At 42.0% G+C, this 21,565-nt stretch overlaps 2 protein-coding genes across 9 annotated transcripts in view; both read right to left on the reverse strand.

The window, feature by feature from the left end:
• The window catches only part of CEMIP (cell migration inducing hyaluronidase 1), a 105,591-nt gene that overhangs the window by 56,034 nt on the left and 27,992 nt on the right, over window positions 1-21,565 (reverse strand). The window contains exon 1 of one of the 3 annotated variants that reach the window (XM_085234186.1): window positions 1,169-2,825. The exons of the other annotated variants lie outside the window; for them this stretch is intronic. The gene's annotated coding sequence lies outside the window, so the exon portion shown is untranslated. Of the gene's footprint in view, window positions 1-1,168; window positions 2,826-21,565 lie in introns of those variants that run through there. 3 annotated transcript variants of the gene reach the window in all.
• Window positions 3,603-21,565, reverse strand: part of LOC100544508 (cell surface hyaluronidase CEMIP2-like) — a 48,376-nt gene continuing 30,413 nt past the window's right edge. For 2 of the 6 annotated variants that reach the window (XM_085234182.1, XM_085234178.1), the window contains 7 exons: window positions 11,390-11,569; window positions 9,431-9,644; window positions 8,625-8,726; window positions 7,243-7,403; window positions 6,240-6,362; window positions 5,986-6,095; window positions 3,603-3,932 (listed from right to left, as the gene is read on the reverse strand). In XM_085234182.1, the coding sequence (XP_085090308.1) occupies window positions 3,733-3,932; window positions 5,986-6,095; window positions 6,240-6,362; window positions 7,243-7,403; window positions 8,625-8,726; window positions 9,431-9,644; window positions 11,390-11,569 (1,090 nt within the window). In that variant the 3' untranslated portion in view covers window positions 3,603-3,732. Of the gene's footprint in view, window positions 4,792-5,985; window positions 6,096-6,239; window positions 6,363-7,242; window positions 7,404-8,624; window positions 8,727-9,430; window positions 9,645-11,389; window positions 11,570-21,565 lie in introns of all 6 variants that reach the window. The other 4 variants (XM_085234181.1, XM_085234180.1, XM_085234179.1 and 1 more) reach the window with 4 other exon arrangements.

The following is a 21,565-nucleotide window of genomic DNA, read 5'->3' on the forward strand; positions in this document are numbered from 1 at the left end:
CTGTCCTCTCACCCTGATCAAGAAATTTTGCATTTTAACCCCAGCTGGGAAGACAGATTTTATGAGTGTATTTGCCTTTCAAATCTGAGGACATGCCAGCTCTTGCTACAGTGACATTCCTGTACAAGGGGAGCCTTCACACATGAGCCACAAGCACAGCTAAAGCCTTCAGACAGCCTCACAAGTGAACAAACTCATTTCTAGGGATAACTAATGAAAATGCATTCCCAGGGCAGCACAGCTGCAAAGCTACTCCTGCCCTTCATCTCGATCTTGTGCTTGCCATGCAGCCATTAACTGCTTGTTTTTGCTGGCAAGTACAGGAGGATGAAATGCAGCAACAAACCTTACTTTTTAATGAAATCAATACTTGAGTCAAAAGCATAATGCTCTTTTTTTTCCCCAATGAATCAGTTTCTTATCAATTTATCCCATGTCATTCTGCTCAAATTTTCCATACGTAAGTGTCACTTCAAATTCCTGATGTTCATGATGCTTCTGAAAGAGGAGCTGGCATTAAAGGGAGTTTTTACAATGAGTAAATTAAAGACAACTCAGAGGTTTGCAAATTGGCAAACTATTTTGAGGCAGAAATAAGTGGATATATATATGTATATATTTTAAACCTATGTGTTTTTTTAATTATTAAAAAAAAAAAATAGTATTAATCTCTTTTGCACAGGCACACAGACCTTGAAAAGGAAAGGAAGAAATTTTTGGCTTAGCTAAAACAAAATCATTTGCAATTCACAGTGCTCCACCCTTCAGAGCATCACTGACTTCCAGTCTTGCATCCTCTTAAATTGCTCAGCATTTCACTGAACACTCATCCACATCATGAAGTTTTCAGACCATCCAGGTGGTGGGAAGCCGAGCCCCAGCTTCAGAGGCTCAGGATGCACTAACTTTACTGGGTAAAGTTCTTGGTGTACAGCCAAAACAATGCTTTCAGAAGGAGCTAAAGTGTACCCATTGCAAAAATGCTCTGGAAATAACAGGACAGGCGTATGTCCTGAATGCATTAGATGTACCGAACGTGCCTGCATTAGCTACAGGGCACTCATAGTCCACATGCACTCCAGCATGTAGATGGAGTCTTTTCTGCTCTGGACGTGCTGGGAAGGAATAGGACAGCTCTCCACAAACAAAATAGCCACGCAAAACTTACCCTACAGCTTCACACACACAGGCTTCTGGTACACGCCAAGCTAGCAGCAGACCTTGAAAATTTCATCCTGAATGTCCCAGGGGTCCATGGAGGAACATCTTCTGTGGACCGTTCCTGGCTTTTGAGCCTTTTGATCCTCTCAAAGGGTAAGGAAAGCGTGTGCAGTAGCTTATGAGGATCACAGCATCCTGAATCCTCTTCAAGCAGCCTCTTTTAACTATTCAAATAGCTCCATCAGGATGTAAATATTTTTCTTATTGCTTTTGTGGTACTTTGCTGTTTGCATCTGGCTCACCATGGCTCCACGCCTTCCCCTCCAGGACATTTGCCATTTGCTCTCGTTCTGAAGTGGGAGGAGGAAGAGAGATTTCTCAGGAGTTTAGGCACATTCCTCTCCTTCACCAGGCTTGTCCTTTGCCAGTTGTTTAGTCTCAGGCTGGAGTTAGAGCTCTGCAAAGTTTTATTGGGATCCAGGCTCTGGACCTGTCAGGGATTATCAAATAAATCTCCAAGAAAGTAAAGCCTCACTCTGTAAGTAGTTGTTCCAATGTTGGGCTTAAGCTCACAGCCAAAAACCTCTTGCTTTTCTTCCCCTGCATGGCCTCAGAAATCATAACAATTAGGTACTAATAGTTCAAAAGGACTTCAGAGAACTCCAGGGAGGGTCAGTGCTGGCTGCTTGGGCTCTCATACCACTTGTCTCCACCAGGAGCCTGAGATCCCATTGCTCCCCACGGGGTTTGCTCCTGACCTGCTACTTTCCTGACCAGCATCAATGACTTCTTCACGCTTTCTAGCAAGCCAGAACCTCTCCTCTGGCTGAACCCAACTCCTGCTTCTCCTTCCTGGCATAGAGATGGAGCCACAGTCTCCTCTTCTGCCCACAGGTCTTTCAGATGTCTGCTTCCTTCAAGCCCTGGGCCTGTGGGGAGGTGTGTGATGGCACCTCAGCTGCGAAGCACAGTCCCCACGCTCCCATAAGCCCCAAAGTGACAGAAGGGCTAGCCTTGGAATGCAAGGTTACCACTCTCCCATTGCACTAAATAGTGAGGGAAAGGTCAGTATATTTTTGTAGAAGAGCTGGAAAAAAAACGTCTCTCTGTTGAGAAAAGGTCTGTGATGCAGCACATATATCTATGGCCATGGATCCATCCATTATAGACATGAAGGAACATCAGCAAATACACACTCACCTGCATATTTGAGCAGTAAAAGTAAAGCTACTGTTTTAGATTTCTCTCTGCTAGTCAAGACCTCGACACCCATTAATTTTTTTTGCCTTGTTTGCAAGGGATGCAAATAAAGAGGATGACGCAAAAAGTTTTCTCCATGCAAATAAACCAATCCTTGGCCTTTTTCTCCGAGCTACCCTTTTTCCCATTAGGATCTTCTCACTCAAAACCATAGTGATCAATCAACAAAGTAATCCAACACAACTGCAGCCAGCCAACAAGCCCTACCTGTGCCTTTTCTTTTACTCTACTGTATAAGAAAACAGAGAATTATCACTTTTTAAAACCAACAGCGTCATTGATTGGCTTGTGATTTCTGAACATAAAAAGGAAGGAAATCCAAGATTTTAGTTGTAGGCTTAACAGCAAACAAGTAAACAATAAGAAAGGAACATCATAACTTATTTATCTGTGTCAGAATTTCAACTTTTTTTTTTTTTTTTTTTTTTTACAGTTTTGAACGTTTCCAACTTTTGGAAACTTGTCCAGCTCCTGTAAAGAATTCTGTGGCAAAGACGTGGTAGTCTGAACTTGCCCTCCCCTTCCTTGCTGTCACCAGGTAACACTGCTTTCAAAGCAAAATGAGAATCCCATCATTTCAACCTACTTTTGTACTTAAATTGTGAGTCATCGGTTTGTCTCTGTTTGCATACTTAGCTCTTTCTTTGTCTTTCATTTCAAAAAGCAAAGAATCTTAGCTACTAATACCAGCAGTAGTTCAACCCTCCATGGGAGCAGAAAGTCAATACAGTCATTGAAGGAGGAATGCAAGATTGTACCCTGCACAGCACATGTTTAATTAAATGTTTGCATCAACTGGACAAATACCATTTCACCAGTCATTAGCTACAGACAAACATTTATAATTCCTTGTTGTTGCCATATATATTCAGATTGATTAGAAGATATTATTGTAAGATTATCACACGCTTACCCATTGATGCAAGCAGATGTCTGTGAGCTCACCTAAAATGCCATAGAAGATCTGTTTCACTGCTAGATGCTGCTACAGTTTCCACGCCAAGTTTCATTTTCATTGCCTATGACACTGAAGAACAGGTTTTTGCCTTTTGAACTTACTGTTTGACACCAAATCATAGACATGGCTCAAACACTTCTCCTCCTTGGGAAGTGCAGTCCACAGGCTTTTCCTATCCGCCCTGTGGGGCACTGTTTGAAAAATAAAACTCTACCATAGCGGGTAAGATGAGAATATATTTATTAATTATAAAATATACAAGTAAACAACATCGGTTTGATACAATCCCATAAAAACAAGAGCAGTTGGGTGACAGCTGCTGGACTTGCCTGGCTGTGGTTACACCAACGATGTTAATCGCAGGGTGCTGCAGCCCCTGCAGAGTTGTGCTCTGAGTGGTTCTGAGAAAAGGCATTATCTGAACATTGATACTCTTTCATCTTCAAGGGAACATAATGCTGTAGAGAAGCAGTTTTCTGATAACGAGCATGATTAAGGACTTTAATCCAGGAGGGCTTGGCTTGTCCTTTATAGCCAAGCATAGCAAAACTCCCTGTAAAACAGACACAACAAGTGTAACCCCCTGGGTGGATCCGTTCACTTATTAGCAGTACAGCATGAACATCATTGGAACTTCTTAGTCTTTTTTTTTTTTTTTCCCCTTGGATTAAAATAACGGAACACTGAAAAGGCAAAAAGAATGATGAAAGAGGGAATAGGGCTTCCAAAGCTGTAACCTCACTGCGTCACAGATCTGCTGGTATTTCAATAAGCTAAGATGGGATCCCAGATGTGAGTTAGAGGGATCTTCTACTCTTTATTTTTTAACCATTGGTACTTTTTCATATTTGACTACATGAAAATGGTTAGGCATTTTGAATCCTTCTTTTATTAGTTTACATCACTTTCTTCCTGTTATGCATAAACTGTTCCCCATGTCAGCTCTGCTCTTGTCCTCTGCTGTCCCAAAGTACAAAGGCATTATGTGTTCTTTGATTTTAATAATAATGTCTTGTGTTTATATTATGCTTTTCATTGCAAAGACTCCCAAGGCTATTTGCAGATGGTTGGATCAAGACTATTCCCGTAAACACTTCTAATTTAAATAAGGTTTTGTAGAACCAGGCAACAAGACCCTAAAATCCTGATCCCACCGAGGTCAAGAGGATTGCTTTGTGCATTATCCCTAGCAGCAGCAATACGTATTTGGGAGAAATACTCCAGCCTGCCCTGAACCACAGCCCCCCGGAGCGGACCACGGCGGCGGCTGAACACAGCCCTGCATGCAGTCGCTTTTGGAGCTGTGAAGTCAAATAGTGCACATACCTGAATCAGCAGGAGAAAGCTCATGAATCTGAACATAATTACCCAGACTGGAACTCAGGGCAGGCGTGCAGGTGATCACCCTTGCCCTTAAGAAGAGTAAAACAGGGGCAACGCGGCATCAGCCAACAACAGCTTAATCCCACTGCCAGCCACCAGCACAATGACCCTGACTTCCCAACTGAAGCAGCAGAGAAAGGAAACGGCCACCAAAAGGTGTGGTGGCCCATGATGGGGACTTGTGGTGGCCCTGTGTACTCCTCGGTGTGCTCGAGGAGCAGAGGACCTGAGCTCCCAAAAATGACCTGGAATTGCTGCATCCAAGCGAGCAGTGCAGGTGTTCCAGGGAGCTAAGTTTGACAAAGTAAACAAAAAAGAGTCCTTTTTAATCAAAAAATTCCTTTCAAAAGTATTCAGGGCTTTGATGAAAGAATGAAGCAATGAAGTTCCAGGACAAAGAAATCTCAAAAAAAAAAAAGAAAAAAAAAAAGAAAACCTCAAATTTTTTGCTTTTGAAAGGATGAAAGATAAAACAGCTTCTCAGGAATCAAACAGGCACCAAAGCGAAGTACTGTCTCTGCTGTAAAGATTATGTTTTTCTCTTCCTGGAATAGTCACAGCAATAAGCTTTGAAAGTAAATTTCAATAAAGCAAAAGCAACAACAACAGCAAAAAAAAGGAGCTGAAAATACAACCAATTCTGCATCTGATTTCTGCTTAAGAGGTTGCAGGTGGAATCTGACTCAAGCTAGCTAGTTATTTTCCTAATTTCCTCATCACTTGAGTCATTTGTCCAAACCTGGACTTCAACAGCCCCCTGTTTTCCAATAGGAAACCCAGCACGATGAAGGCAATATGTGGCTGGCAGCTATGTGCACACTGAGCTTCCACAAGCAGTTCCATCAAATCCATCAAAAACAGAATTCAGGCTGAAAGCTGTTCTGCCAGAAACGAGTGCTGCTTAAAGGCTGCAGTGAGGAGGTGCCTACAAATGTCTTACTATGAAGAGAACAGACTTTGGAATGGAATAGAGCATCAATCAGGATCTGGTCAGTGTCATCTGCAATGATTTGCCTACTTTCTTTCTCATTTTTTTTTGCAAATACAGTGAAAACATTTCTAAATGAATGCTCTAAGAGTATAAAAATCCAAAATGACTTGGATTTTCTGGACCAATGATACTGATGGATTTCTTACAGCAATTCAAGGTAAAACTGTAAGTAAGAACTTCCCAAGCCTGGTGATTCACCTTTCTTTTATCCAAGAAAATAAAAAATATTTACCTTCTCTGTGGAAGACAATAGGCTTTGCCGAACCTAACCTTGTAAAAACAGACATTTCAGAGCTCCACACCTTGTCTCCAATATCTCTAGAGCACACAAGAACAAGTGATCTGGAAAGAAGGATAGTAATTACTGCACGACTACAACATATTACTCTTGTTAAGAATCTGCGAGACCAATTAAGAAAAGGACATGATTGCTTAACTTTAAGAACATGCTTAAATCCTTGTGATTTCAATCACATGTAAGCTTACATGTGATACTGTGCAGTCCTGAGACTCTTTAGCCATCTATGCACTGAAAAGCCTGCTTTTAAGTCAAGCGTTTGCCTGGCTGCAATCCTCACAGATGTGCTTTCAGTCCTCAGTGAATTGTACCTGCAATGAATTACAGGCACAACTGGTTGCATTTAGCTGAACGTCCAGCCTTGCAAAAGTACACAAGAAAATCAATACAAATGTACAGTCATCACGTGCATATTTGTCACTTTGTGCACGTTTTATACATGTACATACTTGTGTGCAGAAGTAAAGATGGAATAACTCTGCAGTGTTCTAATCTTTGGTCATGAGCTGCTCAGAAATGTCTTTGGACTGAAAGTCTGTTTTCTGGTTATTTGACCTGCTTCTGTAAGCAGCCAAGAATTTATCTATAAATCTCTGTTGTTCCATGTTTATGTGGCGACACATAAAACCACAAGGAATGTGGAACAGACACAAACAGAGATGATCCAGACCACTGCCAGGACACACTGAAGGTAACAGTCCACAGGCACGCAGGTCTGTTCATTGGCTCGTCCAAAGAAAAGTCCTACTGGAAAATCTGGCACACCTATGATTTTCATCTGTCAGAAGAGGTAAAAACAATCATTAAGGGTAAACAGAAACCAACCCGTTTCAGAAATGGAAAACTGAATCATCAACTGCCAGGAAACTGCTGGACCTTGGGATGTGTACACAGGACTGCAAATGTCATTGCAAGGCCCTTATCTACTCCATATTGGAAAAATGGATTGCTAATTTAGAAGGAATTGACAGTTTTCTAGAAAATCTGTCTCTTTCTGCTCTAATCTGTGCAATCCTGAAAGAGAGGCAGTCCTTCTCTTATTATCTGAGTGATAGTCAGGATTTGTACGTATTCAGTCTTTGCCAGATCCCTTCAGAGCACAGGTTCAGATATGAAAGTAGCTCATTTTTTCTTTCTTTGTCTATCAGCCACAGGCTTCTACGTGAGTTGGGCTTTCAGCACCTTGCTTACCTCTCTTTTATTAGTGTTTGAACATAATCAGTTATTGAATTGGTCACATTTTCCCCAGCAACTGTGTCAAAATGCCGCCTACTCACGACTGCTCCTGAACATGCATCCAGCACCACAAAGAACACCCCAGGGCTATTGAACAGGAGCGTTGTGTCATTTATCTGCAACAAAACACAGAAGTAAGTTTTATGAAGGCAGGCAGTGAGTGATCGTGGAGATTCAGACTATGCTCTCATTTTTCCATAAGAAGGGCATTACAAGCGAGGAAAATATCTAGTGTTTACCGCCTGTAGTTTTCCATATGTAATTAGTGCAGATGAAGTGATATCACTGATAGACCATCAGGGAAGGAGGAAGAAAAGCCATTCGTTCTGAATAGCACTGGGAAGCCCATTGGGGTACCAAAAACATGAAAAATGAGGCCATCGGCATCTTTTGTGTGTTAAAAAATACACTTGGGAAGCCAAAAATACTGGGAGTAAAATGCTTAGTTCAGCCTTAATACAGATTCTTCTCATGTGGGTGAAATTACTGTCACTTGGCATGGCAGATTTGACCAAAGAGCAGGGGAGAAGTGCTGAGACAGCAGATAGTGGGATAGAAGCCACACGTGGACATTTTTTGCTCCCCAGGGAATGTCAATATAGCAAGATCTCAAAAACAAACTCCTTTTTGGTAGTGCCATCCCTGGGCCTCGAGGGAGTTTAACACACGTGCCTCCTACTCCCCTCGCTTCCTGCAGCAGAGGCTCCTTCTGCAGGTTACAGTTACCAGGATGCTACAATCTCTGCTTTTGGCAAGACGAAGGCTCTAGAGATGTAATAGGGGGTCAGGCAGAGTGAGGAGGAGGCATTTGTCAGCATTTAATATAACTCCACGGCATGTGAACCTAGCTTCTTCATCCTTGCTGACATGATTTCAGTCACACTTCTCCATCCAAGCAGAGGTGTAAAGCATGTGCAGGGATAACCTGACAGCTCCAACTCCTTCAGACGTGAAATGCAGTTATTTTTATCTTATAGTGCAATGCCAGAGAAAGTCAGAAAAACAAGCTTGGTTTTTTCCCTTCAATCCTTTGTAAGCACTGTTTTCTGATGTGCTTTTCTCCCCACATCCTCTATATTAGAGCGGTGGCGTTAATTCTTCTTCTGAGGTGATAAAAAGCCTTTTTTCCCCTTTAGGGCTCAAATCCTCTCTGAATAGAATACGAACTCCCAGTGATTCGAATGGAGCTAATTGTAAAGGAGAACAATGCACTCCTGTCTTCCAGGGGAACTTCCCATTTCCTTCTGCCAAAGTTCAGCAAGGTTTTGCAATAACTTACCTTGGAGATAAAGTTTCTCTCTGTTTAATCACCATTTCAAATGTAGCAAAGCACATACCTTAATGAATGCAGATGTCAAGTGGTTCTGTATGTCTGCCTTGCTGAGGGACTGGATCTGGATTCTTACATACTTGACTGAGGGCGTGCTGGTGATAGCAAGCTGCAATTACATGGAGACAGAGCCTCAAAAAACTGGTTGGCTAACTGGTTTTCATCAGCAGAATGACACCAAGCACCAATGCTCGTATCTACAGTTGGTAAGCTTGAAGAATAGTTTCTCAAACTATGACCCTGATTCACAAGTTCTTGCTGTTAAGACAACATTTACCAAAGAATTGTGACAATGGAGGTTGGAAGGGATCTCTGATGGTCACTCTGCCTCTGAATAAGAAGTTGAATATGAGTTTCATATATCCTGCTTGTTTATAACCGAGATGTCGATTTGTATGAGCCTGAAACACTACTACAGGATTTATAGAATTGTAAATGAAAAGAGAACCTAGGTCTGATTTTCCAATTATTCTTATTAAACAGAATTACTTCCCAGTCTGAAATTCAACAGCAATACTGCACTTTGGAATGCAAAGCTAATCCAGTCTGAGCTCTCTCAAGTGTTCTTTTATGCTTATTTGAAAGAAAAAAAAAAAAAGAGGGGTAGGAAAAAAGATGCTGTGACTACATTCACATGCTTCCAGTTGGGCAATTTCTTTGAGGTTATCTTTGAAGCATAGTACTGAAAACTGCAGAAATTTAGTGTAAAATCCTTCCCTCCACATGTTACACAGTGCAGATTCACAAGCAGCTGTTGCCTACTGATGCATACGTGCTGCATGACCTCAGGTGCTGTAGGAGGGGTGCTCTTACCTGTGGGGCCCCACAAGCCCTGCATGGCACTGCCTGGTGCTGGGACACGGGGCGCTGTGGGGCAGCTGGCTTCTGCAAAAAGGGGTTGGGGACACAGCTCCAGGACCCCCCCGGATACATCTGCGCCATGATTTTGATACGTTCACAGCCTTGCTGGGAGCAGTAACTGTGCCCTTGCCGAGCTTCGTGGGCTTGCAGGTGGACAAATAGGTACCTACAAATGAGAGCAAACAGACTGATCAGAGTCATGAAGTGTTTAGGGGAAAAGCTGAATAGAGGGAGGGTCTTTGTGTGCTAAATAGTATTATCCCTCCCATTTTGTAACACCACTGAAGAACCCTTAGAGTGGTGTAATACAGCACACCTGCAACTTGTACATTCAAAAGGGGTCTGCAAGGACACAAGTAGAGCTTCCCTCTCAACCAAGCATGATGAGACCTGCAGCACTCTCAGCACGTACACCCAAGCCAACTTCCTTCATTGGGCAAGCATCGTGGAGTATGTATCACCTCCAGCACCAGGCGCAGCTGCATCCTGCTAGATGTTCATGCTATTTTGTGCAGAAGGAAACAGGCTTGCTTAGAAATACTGGCATCATCTCCTTTGGCTCCTGCATCTCACGGCCCTGGCCTGCAGGCACAGCTTAGCCCTAGGCATGCACGACAAAACTTCCACGGCAGCCAGATCTTCTGGCCTTGGAGTTCATTTTTTCCTAGCTGTTCAAGTGTGTTTTCAATTGCATCCATTCTGCAGTTCAGGCAGAGGAAATTACATAAACAGCTCAGCTAAGCTTCAGGATCAAAAAGATGCATGAGCTGTAAAGGTTTTTTTTGTTTTGTTTTGTTTTTTTTTTTTTCTATTTCTTTAAAAACTAAATATTTGTTTCTATTTGTCTGGAAGAAAGAATGAGTAAGCTTGGTCCCTCTCCAAGGATCCAGCATGTGGGGTTAAAAAAAGAAGGGGAAACATCCCACTCATTATGAAATAAAGTCTAAAAAACAACAACAGGAAAAGAAAAAAGCCAGTCCCCTAACTTTTGTACTCTGAGAGGCTAAAAATAGCACTGCTGAATTAAACAGAATGAAAAGGTTGATTCTGCCAGAATTAAGTTGGGTTATGCCCATCAATATGCACGTACCAGGTCCAGACGGCTGCTGGCAGCCAATGGTTCTGCCTCTACAGACCCATATGTGTAACAATTTTCCCCTGCTTTTCAGTAGTAAACAACCTTTTTTTTTTTTTTTTTTTTTTTTTTTTTTTTACAGAATTTGGAAAACAGTTAACCCCTCCTCTCCAAACAAAAAAAAAAAAGGGAGAGAGAAAAGAAAAAAAGGGGGTTTAACTAGTAAGCTGTTATTTCACAGTTCCTATCATAAAGAGACCTGGCTATCACCAAGAAGTCTGGTTAATGGGAAAGCATTCTGGGATTTGATTGCTCATATGTTATGGTTGAAAGAATAAATACATCACATCTTATTTTCAGGTTTGGCATTTGTGGATTGATTTCTGAAGTAGCTGCTTAGTCAGGTGAAACATCATGGTTAGACCACAGAACAATTTTTTCGTTCCCAACTGTTTTAGCAAACAGGGAAACATGGTTTCGTAAGATGTTTATTTAAGCAAAGGTGTTCTGGATTCCTCTAAAGGCAGTGCGTGACCTCTAGGACTCTCTTCATCCTTTCAAAATAAGAGATGCACTATGGTCAGCCTTCCCTCATGGGAATATGGAGAAGTTGAAATTTCCCGAACTATCTTGCTGCTTGATGCTTGATGTAAGTAGACCTAATCTAGGTTACACCATCCCATAACTCTGCTTTGACCTGAAATCAATGAAAAGACCATGCAAGATGGATGAGACTGAACTTTAACTATGAAATAGGGAAAGGAAGAAGCAGGACCAGAATGAGAAGAACCCCAGAGGCTTGCTGCCTGCTCACTGGGGGTCTCTCATGGGCTCACCCCAGTGCTCTGTCAAAGTAGAAGAGCTCGCCGGTCCCATTGAGAACACTGTCACGGGAAGGAGCCATGAGGTAATGCTTTATGCTGTGCACCATCCCTGTCCGTCGCTGGTAGATATCTTTCACCACGTGGAAGATGGTGTTCCTGGGATAGCAGAGGGCAATGTGCAGCCAGTCTCCTCTGTCATCAAAAAGGAGGAAAGAGAGAAAATGCGCTTAAGGGCTTGAATACAGGAGAGATGGTCTCCAGCCAAGAGCACAATCTTCAGGGGAAAACAAATAAATGTATTTTGAGGTTTTCTTCCTCCTTTAACCAGAAAAAAGTACACCCAAATCCTCTGTGCCAAAGAAAATCAGGTTTTTTTCCTTTGTCTGGAAACAACGGCTGTTTATACAAAGGTCTGATCCAGAGACCCAAGTTGACCTCAAAGGACTTTGAGTCAGGTGCCAGGATGGCATAAAAGAAGAGATTTTCTCTTCCTTGCTCATAGGGCCGAGGCACAACCAGTCACATACCCACTCACATCTCCAGAGGCTGCCAGGGCTCAGTTTTGTTCATCTGGAGCTGCTGCAGGAGAGGGAACCAGCACTGAGCAGACGTTTCACCGGGGGCACTGGTTCAGGAATTAGAAAGTAATCTCTGACTTGAACCAGAGCCATAGCCTTAAGAGATCTGCTTCCTCCACTTTACGGCAAAGTTTATGATCAGGGTTTCCATTAAAATCTCCTTCTCCCTTGCTCTTTCTTCAGTGTCAGTTTAAAATAACTAAGGGTAAAGTTAAACGGTCTTTTAACACTTGGCCACCACAGTGTTAGCATGCATATTTGCAACTAATTGTCCCCATGGCTTTCCTTTATCCTGTGACCTCGTTGCCACCTCACAGAGAGAAAATCTGCCTCAAAACTCCATTTTTTTCTTTCTGCTTGGAGGCAAAAGATGCAGTCACAGCACAATTCAGATGCTGATGGCTACAATCTTTCACAAAACCAAAGACCCTTCCCGACTGCAGGATGCACTAGTACCGGGAAAAGCAGAAAGTCACAAGATGTTTACTCTTGAAAAGAAAAACTGAATAACAAGACTATTTGTGTATTTTTTTTTTTTTTCCCAGCCTCTGAAGTGGCTCAGTGCACCACATGCAGGTACCTGACCAATTACTGTGGTTTGCTTTCCTTCTATTTCCAAAACCACCGAGGCTGTAAATGTAATTACCTGGCTTCCTGGTTAAAATGCGAAAATACTAATTTGGTCTGAAGACAGACAGTTACCACCATCATCAGCTGCTTTTCAGGGCCCTGTGAAACTGAGGAAGGCAAAGTTTCTCCGCTAAGATGATCTGCCACCCATTCTGGTCTGCAGAGCACTAAGGAGTGCAGACAACAAAATCTGGGAGCCTGCATGCCTAGACTTTTACTTTGCATTAGATGTGGACTATATAATAGCAAAGCTGCTTCAGACATTTTCTGGTTTTCTCATTAGAGCTGAACAAAACTGCAGTACTGAAGAGGGGACAGGCTGTTCTAGAATAATAAATCAAAGCCATACACAAAGACCCATCAGCTTATGCCAGATACTGCCCTCTAGATTTTAACCAACTCCAGCTGTGTCATAACACAGGACAGCTAGAAAATGGATATATTTTCAGATGATTTGGCCTTTGACTAGAGGAAATGAAAGAAATGCACCAGAGCCATGTTAGTGGGATATTTCTGGGACAGAGTCCCAAGACATTTGGCTGTTTCATAAGGGTAATTTGCATTGCATTAGCACATTTCATCCCCTGAAGACACCACCAAAAAATGGCCTTGTCATCTCCTTCAGATGTTGGGAACCAGCCTTGGTGCCATGTTGTGCTGACTGTCACCTCCCCAGGGAACAGAAAAGGCACCAGGAAAGGAAATTGGAGTTGGTGAAAAAAAAAAAGAAAGAAAATCATGAAAAAAACCACAGCTGTGACTGTCTTGAGTCACTGGGCTACTTGGGAATCTGAGTGAAATGAGAGCCTATTGTGCACATGAGCAGGCTGAGCCAAACTCTGAAATAAACTGTATCATGATTGAGAAGATGAAATGGAAGGCACCTAACTGGGAGTTTGTGAGAGAAGAGAAGGAAATAAGTACATTCCCACAACAAAGGTCTTGGGAAGAGATGTGAGAAGGGAAGGTATTTAAAGTTATCCTTTAAGTAAATGTTGGAAAGAATAAGGTGTTTATTTTCTGTTTAATTTCATGGTATTTTAACAGCTTCCTATTTAGTTCTTTGCTTTGGTTTTGGCTCTTCAGCTTGTACAGAAGCTGCTGTAAACTCTCCCAAATGCCTGGTTGTACAGCAAAAGCAAAGCACAGAGCATTGCTGTGGGACGCCCTCAGGACATGGGTGAAATGTCTTTTTCTGCACTGCCAAAAGTGAATGAGAAATGCAACCTCAGGCTAGAAGAGGCAATCAGGCATGAGATGTCTTGGACTCAAAGGAAAGCAGATGTGCGTGTGCCTCCCTCAGCCACAGCACTGGCCACAGAGACCTCCTGGCTGGGTCTCCAGTGCAGGAAGACTGTCTCTTTTTCAGGGAGGTCAATGAATTATGACACCTCCTCTATTTCTCTGCTTCAAACTCTCCATTCTGTCGTGTTTTCTCACTGCTACTCTGAGGAGGAGATTGGCAGGCAGAATCAGAAACATTTGAGCTAGTAATATCCTGTAGGGCAGAAGCCCTTGTTCTGCTGCAGTGGTCGCCTGCTCATCAGCTGGGATCCTTGCAGGTGTCCTGAGGACACGCTCTGCACAAGCAAGAAGAAATGCCTATTTGGGAAAGGACATTTCCACATGCACGAAGATCAGCAGAAAAAAAAGTCATTTAAAATTCGAGGGACAGAAGTCATACTACTGATACAGAAAATGCTGTCTGAGGTAGCAATGCATTGGGCTTTTCTTCTACTTTCATTCTTATGGGAATCTTGCAAAAAAAATAAAAATAAAAATACACTCAGATGGAAAGTCTGACTTTGAAATTAGCTATCGGTATAAATGAAAGGCAGATAGACACGTGTAGGAAACTAGCTTGAGATATTTAAGATGCTTTCATCACAAAACTATATGTAAGCATATTCATAATTTTTTTAGTGATAAAGTTCAGTTCATTTTAAAAGTAAGGAACAGTATTTTTTTTTCATTCCTGTTTTTAATCAAGCCAGTATTTTCCTGTTGTTTTTACAAAAAAAAAAAAAAAAAAGCCTTTAAAAGGGGGAAAGCTGAATATGCAATAGCACAGCACCATTAGCAGATTCTAACAGTTTCAAATGCTACTTGGAAGGTTTCCGAGCTTACACCAAGATCTATCAAACTCAGCACTTCTGCCCCTCTGTTACTGTCATTCAATGACCCCCGCAGCACATTTCATGCGAGTTTATGAATGTATCTATCCTGTTTACTTCCTTCTGGAAATGGCTGGGTAGAACTAACCCGAGACGCCTTTTTCTTTTCACCTGAATTTTGCTGTTTTGCAGTTCTGGCTCTTTTAAATAGACTGCAAACATGGGGCAAAGTGCTAAAAATTATCCATGTGCTTTGGCATTGGGCAGGCTTCTGGGATAAGTGAAAGCAGAAAAGGATGAGGGAAAACAGCAGGCAAGAGGTTTCCTGTTCTTGGACGGATGGTCAGTACAGATCTCCATGTACACACATACATACCTTTGTTACAACCTCAGAACAACCCCCACAATTAAATCCCAAACTTCCACTCAGGGAAACAAGATTGAACAGGCAAAGGAGGGGAGACTTCTGCGAGTGGTGGGATGTGAGTCACACAAGTTTGAGATGAGGTTTGGCTGCAGTAAACATTGAAAGAGCACATGCCTACGACCTCACTGCCTGGGAGAGGACAAACGAACACTTGTTCACTAGTGACCATGTCCCGTGACTATATCAGATGGAGTATCAATACTGAGCATATGGGTAGGATATAGTTGGGGTTGGAGGTTATGCTGTACATCATTGCTGGCTGTATTTTGGCTCAGGGAACCCCTAAGTTGATGAATATTATTCTGAAAAATGGCTCCACCATGTCTCTTGGCATGGTGTGTATGTAATTGATGACCGTGGACGTGCACAGTCCAAATCCTGATCTCACTGATGAAAATCTGGTGTAAGCCAATGAGGGCATGCAATAGAGTACAACTGAAAATTACTTATTTTTTCCTCAGGCATGAAAAAACAAGAGTCTTCCATCCAGTGATTCAGCCTCCCCCAACTGTTATTACTCCTACTTAAAACAAACCCTCTGACATTTTGGTCAGCTCTACGTGCGCTGAGAAAAATGGGAGTTCAAAATTTTCCTGCTCATAATATGGGAGCCAAGCAAAAATTCTCACAGGCTGCTTCTGCATGTTTGCCTCTCACAGGATGAATTTTGAACTTCAGAAGGCAAAACCAGCAAAGTCACCACTCAGTCTCCAGCCCTTCTCAAGAACAAATAATAGAAGATCTGTGTTCCTTTATCTCAGTCATGATACTGATGTTTTTCCTCTCAACTTTCAACAGCCTGCCCAGCACCCAACTGAATCTCCTCGACACAAAATCCATATACAGGACACCACCTCCTAAACCTGCATCATGGGTGGGAAAAATGGACTGGGAAATACCCACGGACCAGCAGCCTGGCTTGCTGTAGCCATCTGAGGACTTGTTAGTGCTAGACTGCTCTTGTTCATTCACTGAAACTGTCAGCTCTCTTTGTTAATCCTGCCCAAGAAAAAAACATAGAGAACAGAAAATAGCAAGGGCTGCTGTCAAGAGGCAAAGACAGGGCTTTAGGATCACTCACATGTGGCAATGCCAGCACCCAGTTTGGCCTGGCCATATTGAAATGATTCAGTCTGCAACCCAGTGTTCTGGCAAATATTTCAGCCTCTTTCTAGTTGTTTTTTTCCTTAAATGTCTAAAGGCTTTCATCCACTTGTTGGCCTGTGGGTAATTTAAGTGATTGAAACAGACAGAAGGGAATTCAACTGATTTCTGCGTTGTGTGGATGATTAACTCTGAATTACAGATGTTATCAGGAGGAACAAGCTATGAAACCCAAGCAGCGCTTTACTTCTTATTATTGGAAATAGTGCTGGTGTTACTTATAATTCATCCGGATCTGAGAGATCGAGGTTGGCACTCATGTTACGTACAAGTAACAAGTAGTCACAGCCTTAAACTGTTATCCGCACTTTGAAATACTAATTTCATCTTCCTATCCATTTGTCAATCTGCAAATCACAAGGAAAAGCACATTTGGAACTAATCTAAAAAAGGAACAGTTTAGGAAATATCCATGAACTGGGCAAATCTGAAGCAAGTATGTTCTAGCCTTGTCTCATTATCTTTGTTTTCCTAAAAACCCTATCATCGCTAAAGAATTTAATCACAAAAATGACAAGTAGCTGAAAGTATGAATCAGACTGGCAGTGAACAAGAAGCCATAGAGAAAACACCCATCTACACAGCCCTGAAAAAAGACAAATATAACCAGTCCCCTGGAGTTTCAGTGCAGACATGGGCTGTGTAAGTTGTCTGCCTGCAATGAAACCTCCACCTTTGAATGGATGACAGCATCTTGGAAACCACACATCACCCAGAGCCCCAAGTCCCCATGCTTTTTAATCCAAAATTTAGACACAAGCTCATTCCAGCCTCTTGAATTTTTGTATAATTAGATTATTTGCTTGTGAACACGATAACAAGCCATAGTGCAGAATATCAGCCTAGCAAACTCAGGGATATCACCATGCACCTGTGTCGTCCCTGCACAAATACCACAGCAAGGGGAAGGCTGGACATGTGCCCGAGCACACATATGGACATCTGCTCTTTCATTTGCTCTTGACCAGAGATTTGGCTCTCTGCTGCCAAATAAATTTTTTTAAAAGCTCTCATGAGGATCCAACTCCTGCAGCAAGGCACGAAACGTCAGTGTTACAAGACTCACTGTACCTCTCCAGGGGACACTGAGAGGGTGCCGGTGAAAGCAGCATGGGGAAAGCTCCTTGAACTTTTCCCTGAGGCCAGCATTGGCTAGGGCAGCTGGGCAGCCCTGTACTAACCCTAACCCTGCTTGCAGCACTGTTGCAGTTCACCTATAAAAAAGTGATACCTCCTTTGTACCTGCTCACATCTTCCTGAAATTCCCTCAGTCAAATCACAGCAGAGAGCCCTAATAAGGAATAACTCTTCCTTCTGAGTCTTAGCAGACCAAGTATAGAGATATTTGCCTGTGCTCATAAAAAACAAGGAATGTTTAATTTAATTGCCTATACTTTTCAGCCTGCTTCAACAACACAGTTCATTACACGACACTGCAGATATGGGCTTTGGGGAGATTTAATTCTTATCTTTAGATTAGCTGATAACACAAATAAGCCTGGCTGATTTATTGAACAGCAATGTGGCTTTGATAATAGTATTTGCTTTAGCCTCTTCTTTGATTAGAGAATTTGCACACACACAAAGCCTGTGTTATTAAACCGAGGACTTTGTTTGCGACTTTTCTTACCCTATGAAGAGCCAATCCTCTTACTGTTTTCCAGCACCTGAAAGGAGGCACTTACTTGCAAGCAAATAATGTTCTCCAGGCACTCCTCCTGCCATACCAGCCTCACCCTCCTCTCTTAACAATTCTGACGCTCTCTGCGGGCCTTTCTGCTTCTAGAAATAGACAGCAGTTTTGAGCACAGCCCTTAACTCAACAGCTGGCTCCCATCTTTCTACGAAGCACAAGAACAGAGAAAACACAAAAGCAGCTCTGAGGAGGTGGGTTTTGCTCCTGAAAGAAGATGAAACTCATGGAGGAGAAGTTTGAGGCCACTGTTCATGAAGCTCTCACACTTTGTGCTTGAAAATCTGCAAGTACTCTAAACATGTCTCGAATCTGTGCACAGAAGACACACGTACTGCAGCAACCCATCACGTGCCACACAGAAAGTTGTCCTCCTTCACTGAGCAAATAGTTGAGCAGTTCCAGGACTCTCCAGGCTGGACTCACAGGTGCAGAAAGCAGCACTGCCACTTTCAGCTGAACCTTGTGAGTGCATTCCTACCTCCTGCCCACACCAGGAGTCTTGGTGTTCCAGTCTTATATGGAATTGCTTTCATCAGCTCTTTTTACAGCACGTCAGAAACACTGAAAATGTTAATGGCACAAATATCCAACATCAGCCCCATGCCTGACCTCCAAAGAGGTCCAAATCCTGGTACACAACTTCCTGTCAAATGCCTTATTTTCCCTCTGACCTTCCTTCAGCCAGTACAGAAAGTCCTTCCAGAAGCATGAGGGCTATCTAGCAGTGAAGGCAGCATCCTGGATGTACCTATCCATCATTTTACAATGACAAGTCTAAAAATAGTTAGGTTGTTTGGTAAGGCTATGTCTGAAATTAATAATTGCAAAGTTTCACTAGTAAAATCCCTCAAACATATTTTGTTTTGCATCACATATGTTTTCCACGGATATAACTATGTTAAGAGCTCATTTTTAGCAGATTATTCAGTATTTTAGAATGAAAAAGAACAGTCAGCAAATAGCCATTTGAAACAGGTAAAAGCCTTCCCTGATTTTCTGCCTCTGATTACTCTGCTTCACAATTTGAGATTTCTTCCATTCAAAAAATGATTAGATACATTGTTTAATAAATGTCATACTCAGAACTGCTTAAGTAGGCATTTGATTTCCTTCAAGCTCCTAAATCTTGTTTTTTACTTCAGTTGCTTCCATGGAAATGACTTCTGCCTATGTTATTGCATGCAGTATGGACATTTCACCCTTGCTGTTCTATTACCCTTAAGACACACAGTAGTGACATGATTTCATTCTCAACTATTTCTTTGCAAGATGCTTTAAATCATGGAATCATCAAGCCATTTAGGTTGGAAAAGACCTATAAGATCACTATTCATCAAACTAACACAACCACATCCACCACTAAACCTCAGGGAGGTAGTGACTCCACCACCTCCCTGGGCAACCTATTCCAACCTCTAACCACCACCTCTATGAAAAGGATTCTTCCAGATATCCAATGTAAACCTCCCCTAGAGCAACTTGAGGCCATTTCTTTGCATCCTATCTCATGTCATCTGAAAAAAGAGACTGACATCTCCTCACTGCAGGAGTTGTCCTCTTTTCAGGAAGCTGTATGGAGCAGTGATGTTCTCCTTCAGCCTTCTCTGAAATAAATAGCCTCAATTACTACTCCTACTACCCGGTGAGTTACCCCTCGTAACACTTGTTTTCTAATCCCTTCACCATCGTCCGTGCTCTCTTCTAAATGCTTTCCTATCAAGTCAGTATCTTGTAGTGGAATGAAGTAAAATTATAAAGTAAAATTACATTTTTTCCTTATTATGATATATTTCCCTTCTTTAGTTTTTCAAAACACACACCTTGCCAACTGTTTCTGAATCAGAAAAGTCTACAAACCTTTGCCCTGTTAAAATAACTTAATTGGTTTCACACAAGACAACGAGAACCACAAACACATTGTGGTTATCAATAGTAGAAGTTAGGTAAGTTGCTGCTTGAATGAGAGCTAAACTTAAAGCTGAGTTCTATCAAACACACAGTGCTGCCTTAAGATTTGAATTTGTGATTGAAGACCAAGTACTTGTCAAAGCTTTGGCGTGTACTAACTGGCATAGTGATTGGGCAACCATTGTATATTGATGCAGAAGGCTTAACTCTTAATTGCAAGGAAATATCTAATTATTTAAAGACAGATAATAATTGCAAAACAGCTTATCCATGAGTGACTAATGGGTTTTGCACTTCCTTAAAGTGCATGAAGTTACATTAATACAGAAAAGAATGTTTTAGTTCTAGTCATTCCTCTGTGACAGGAATGTCCAAGCAATGATTGACCAGGGACTTGGTCGTGATCCTACAGCCATTTAATCTTTAAATCCAAAGCTGACCAATTACACATCACTTACCAAAATGGGGATATACAAATAGGGAATATTGTCTTTGGACATGAGGCCTTGGAAATGAGGCTTCATGTCTGGAATTACAAATAGTGTTTTCCCCAAATTTCTTCAGCTCCAACATTCACATTTTTTCAAGCTTTTACCAAAACTTTCCTAAACTAAAACTATGGCAGTGGCACCCTGCTGGAGAAGCAGAGAATAGGTGTAGGGTTTGGTGGATAATACAGGACAGACTTGGAAATCCTCCCCATTTACCAGTGGTACATGTTTCTTCATGTCCTCTGTGCATCTGACTTTTTCTACGTCAATTATTTAATGTCTACTTTGCAAATCTGAGCCTCCATGTAGCTTTGTTCCTTGTAGTCATGTATAATGTGGCCCTTTTCCTGTACTGCCTTGTTATCAGTAAACTGAGGAGCATGGAAACTGCAGAGCCCAAGACAATGGCCAGAGAATTTTTTTTTGTGGTTCTCATCTCTTGCAGCAGTTCTTTGCCAGCCATGGCAACGTACGTCACAGTTAAACGAAATGGATTAGAGGATTCTCCTAGAAGTTATACCAGTGCAAAACACAAGTAATTTCACTAAAGTAAGAGGTACACTGGTCCTGAACCACGACTGGAAACCATGAAAGAAATTATATAAAATGAAATAGATTGCAAGGGGAAAAGAGAGGTCTAAATTGGCTATGCCTTGCTTTTACAGAACACTAGATGAGATGGAAGAAACATGGAAAATAAATAGAGCTCAGCCTACAACTTTGTTGTACTGAATCCTAAAGTTTTAAAATGCTATCAAGAAAGAAACAGTGATTGCAGTGCTGTTTGGATTACAGAAGATGCAATGCTCTGTGCACATTCTGATGGACTTCTGTGATGACTTCTGCATTTTATATATATGGGAAATAAATTATGCAACTAGTACAAACAAACGAACAAGAGCCAGGGCTCTTCTGGAGGGATTTCAGGGACAGCAGGCCAGGACTTACTTGGACTCTGTTTCAAAACTTACTGGAAAGAGAAACAGCTCTGTACATCAAAAAGGTTGGAATAAGGAGAAAGCAGAGGCAATTCTTTGCATCACTAAGTGCCAGTCATTAACACCTCACTTTGGTGCTCTCACAAATTGCTAAAACATTCGAAGGGTCAGTTGCAAAGAGCCCAGGAAAATCGTGTAACGCCAGAACTTTTAAAACAGAACGTTTTCTAACAACACAGGGC

The sequence above is a fragment of the Meleagris gallopavo genome, chromosome 12 (genome assembly GCF_905368555.1).
Source record: "Meleagris gallopavo chromosome 12, MGAL_WU_HG_1.1, whole genome shotgun sequence".
NCBI classification, from domain to species: Eukaryota; Metazoa; Chordata; class Aves; order Galliformes; family Phasianidae; genus Meleagris; species Meleagris gallopavo.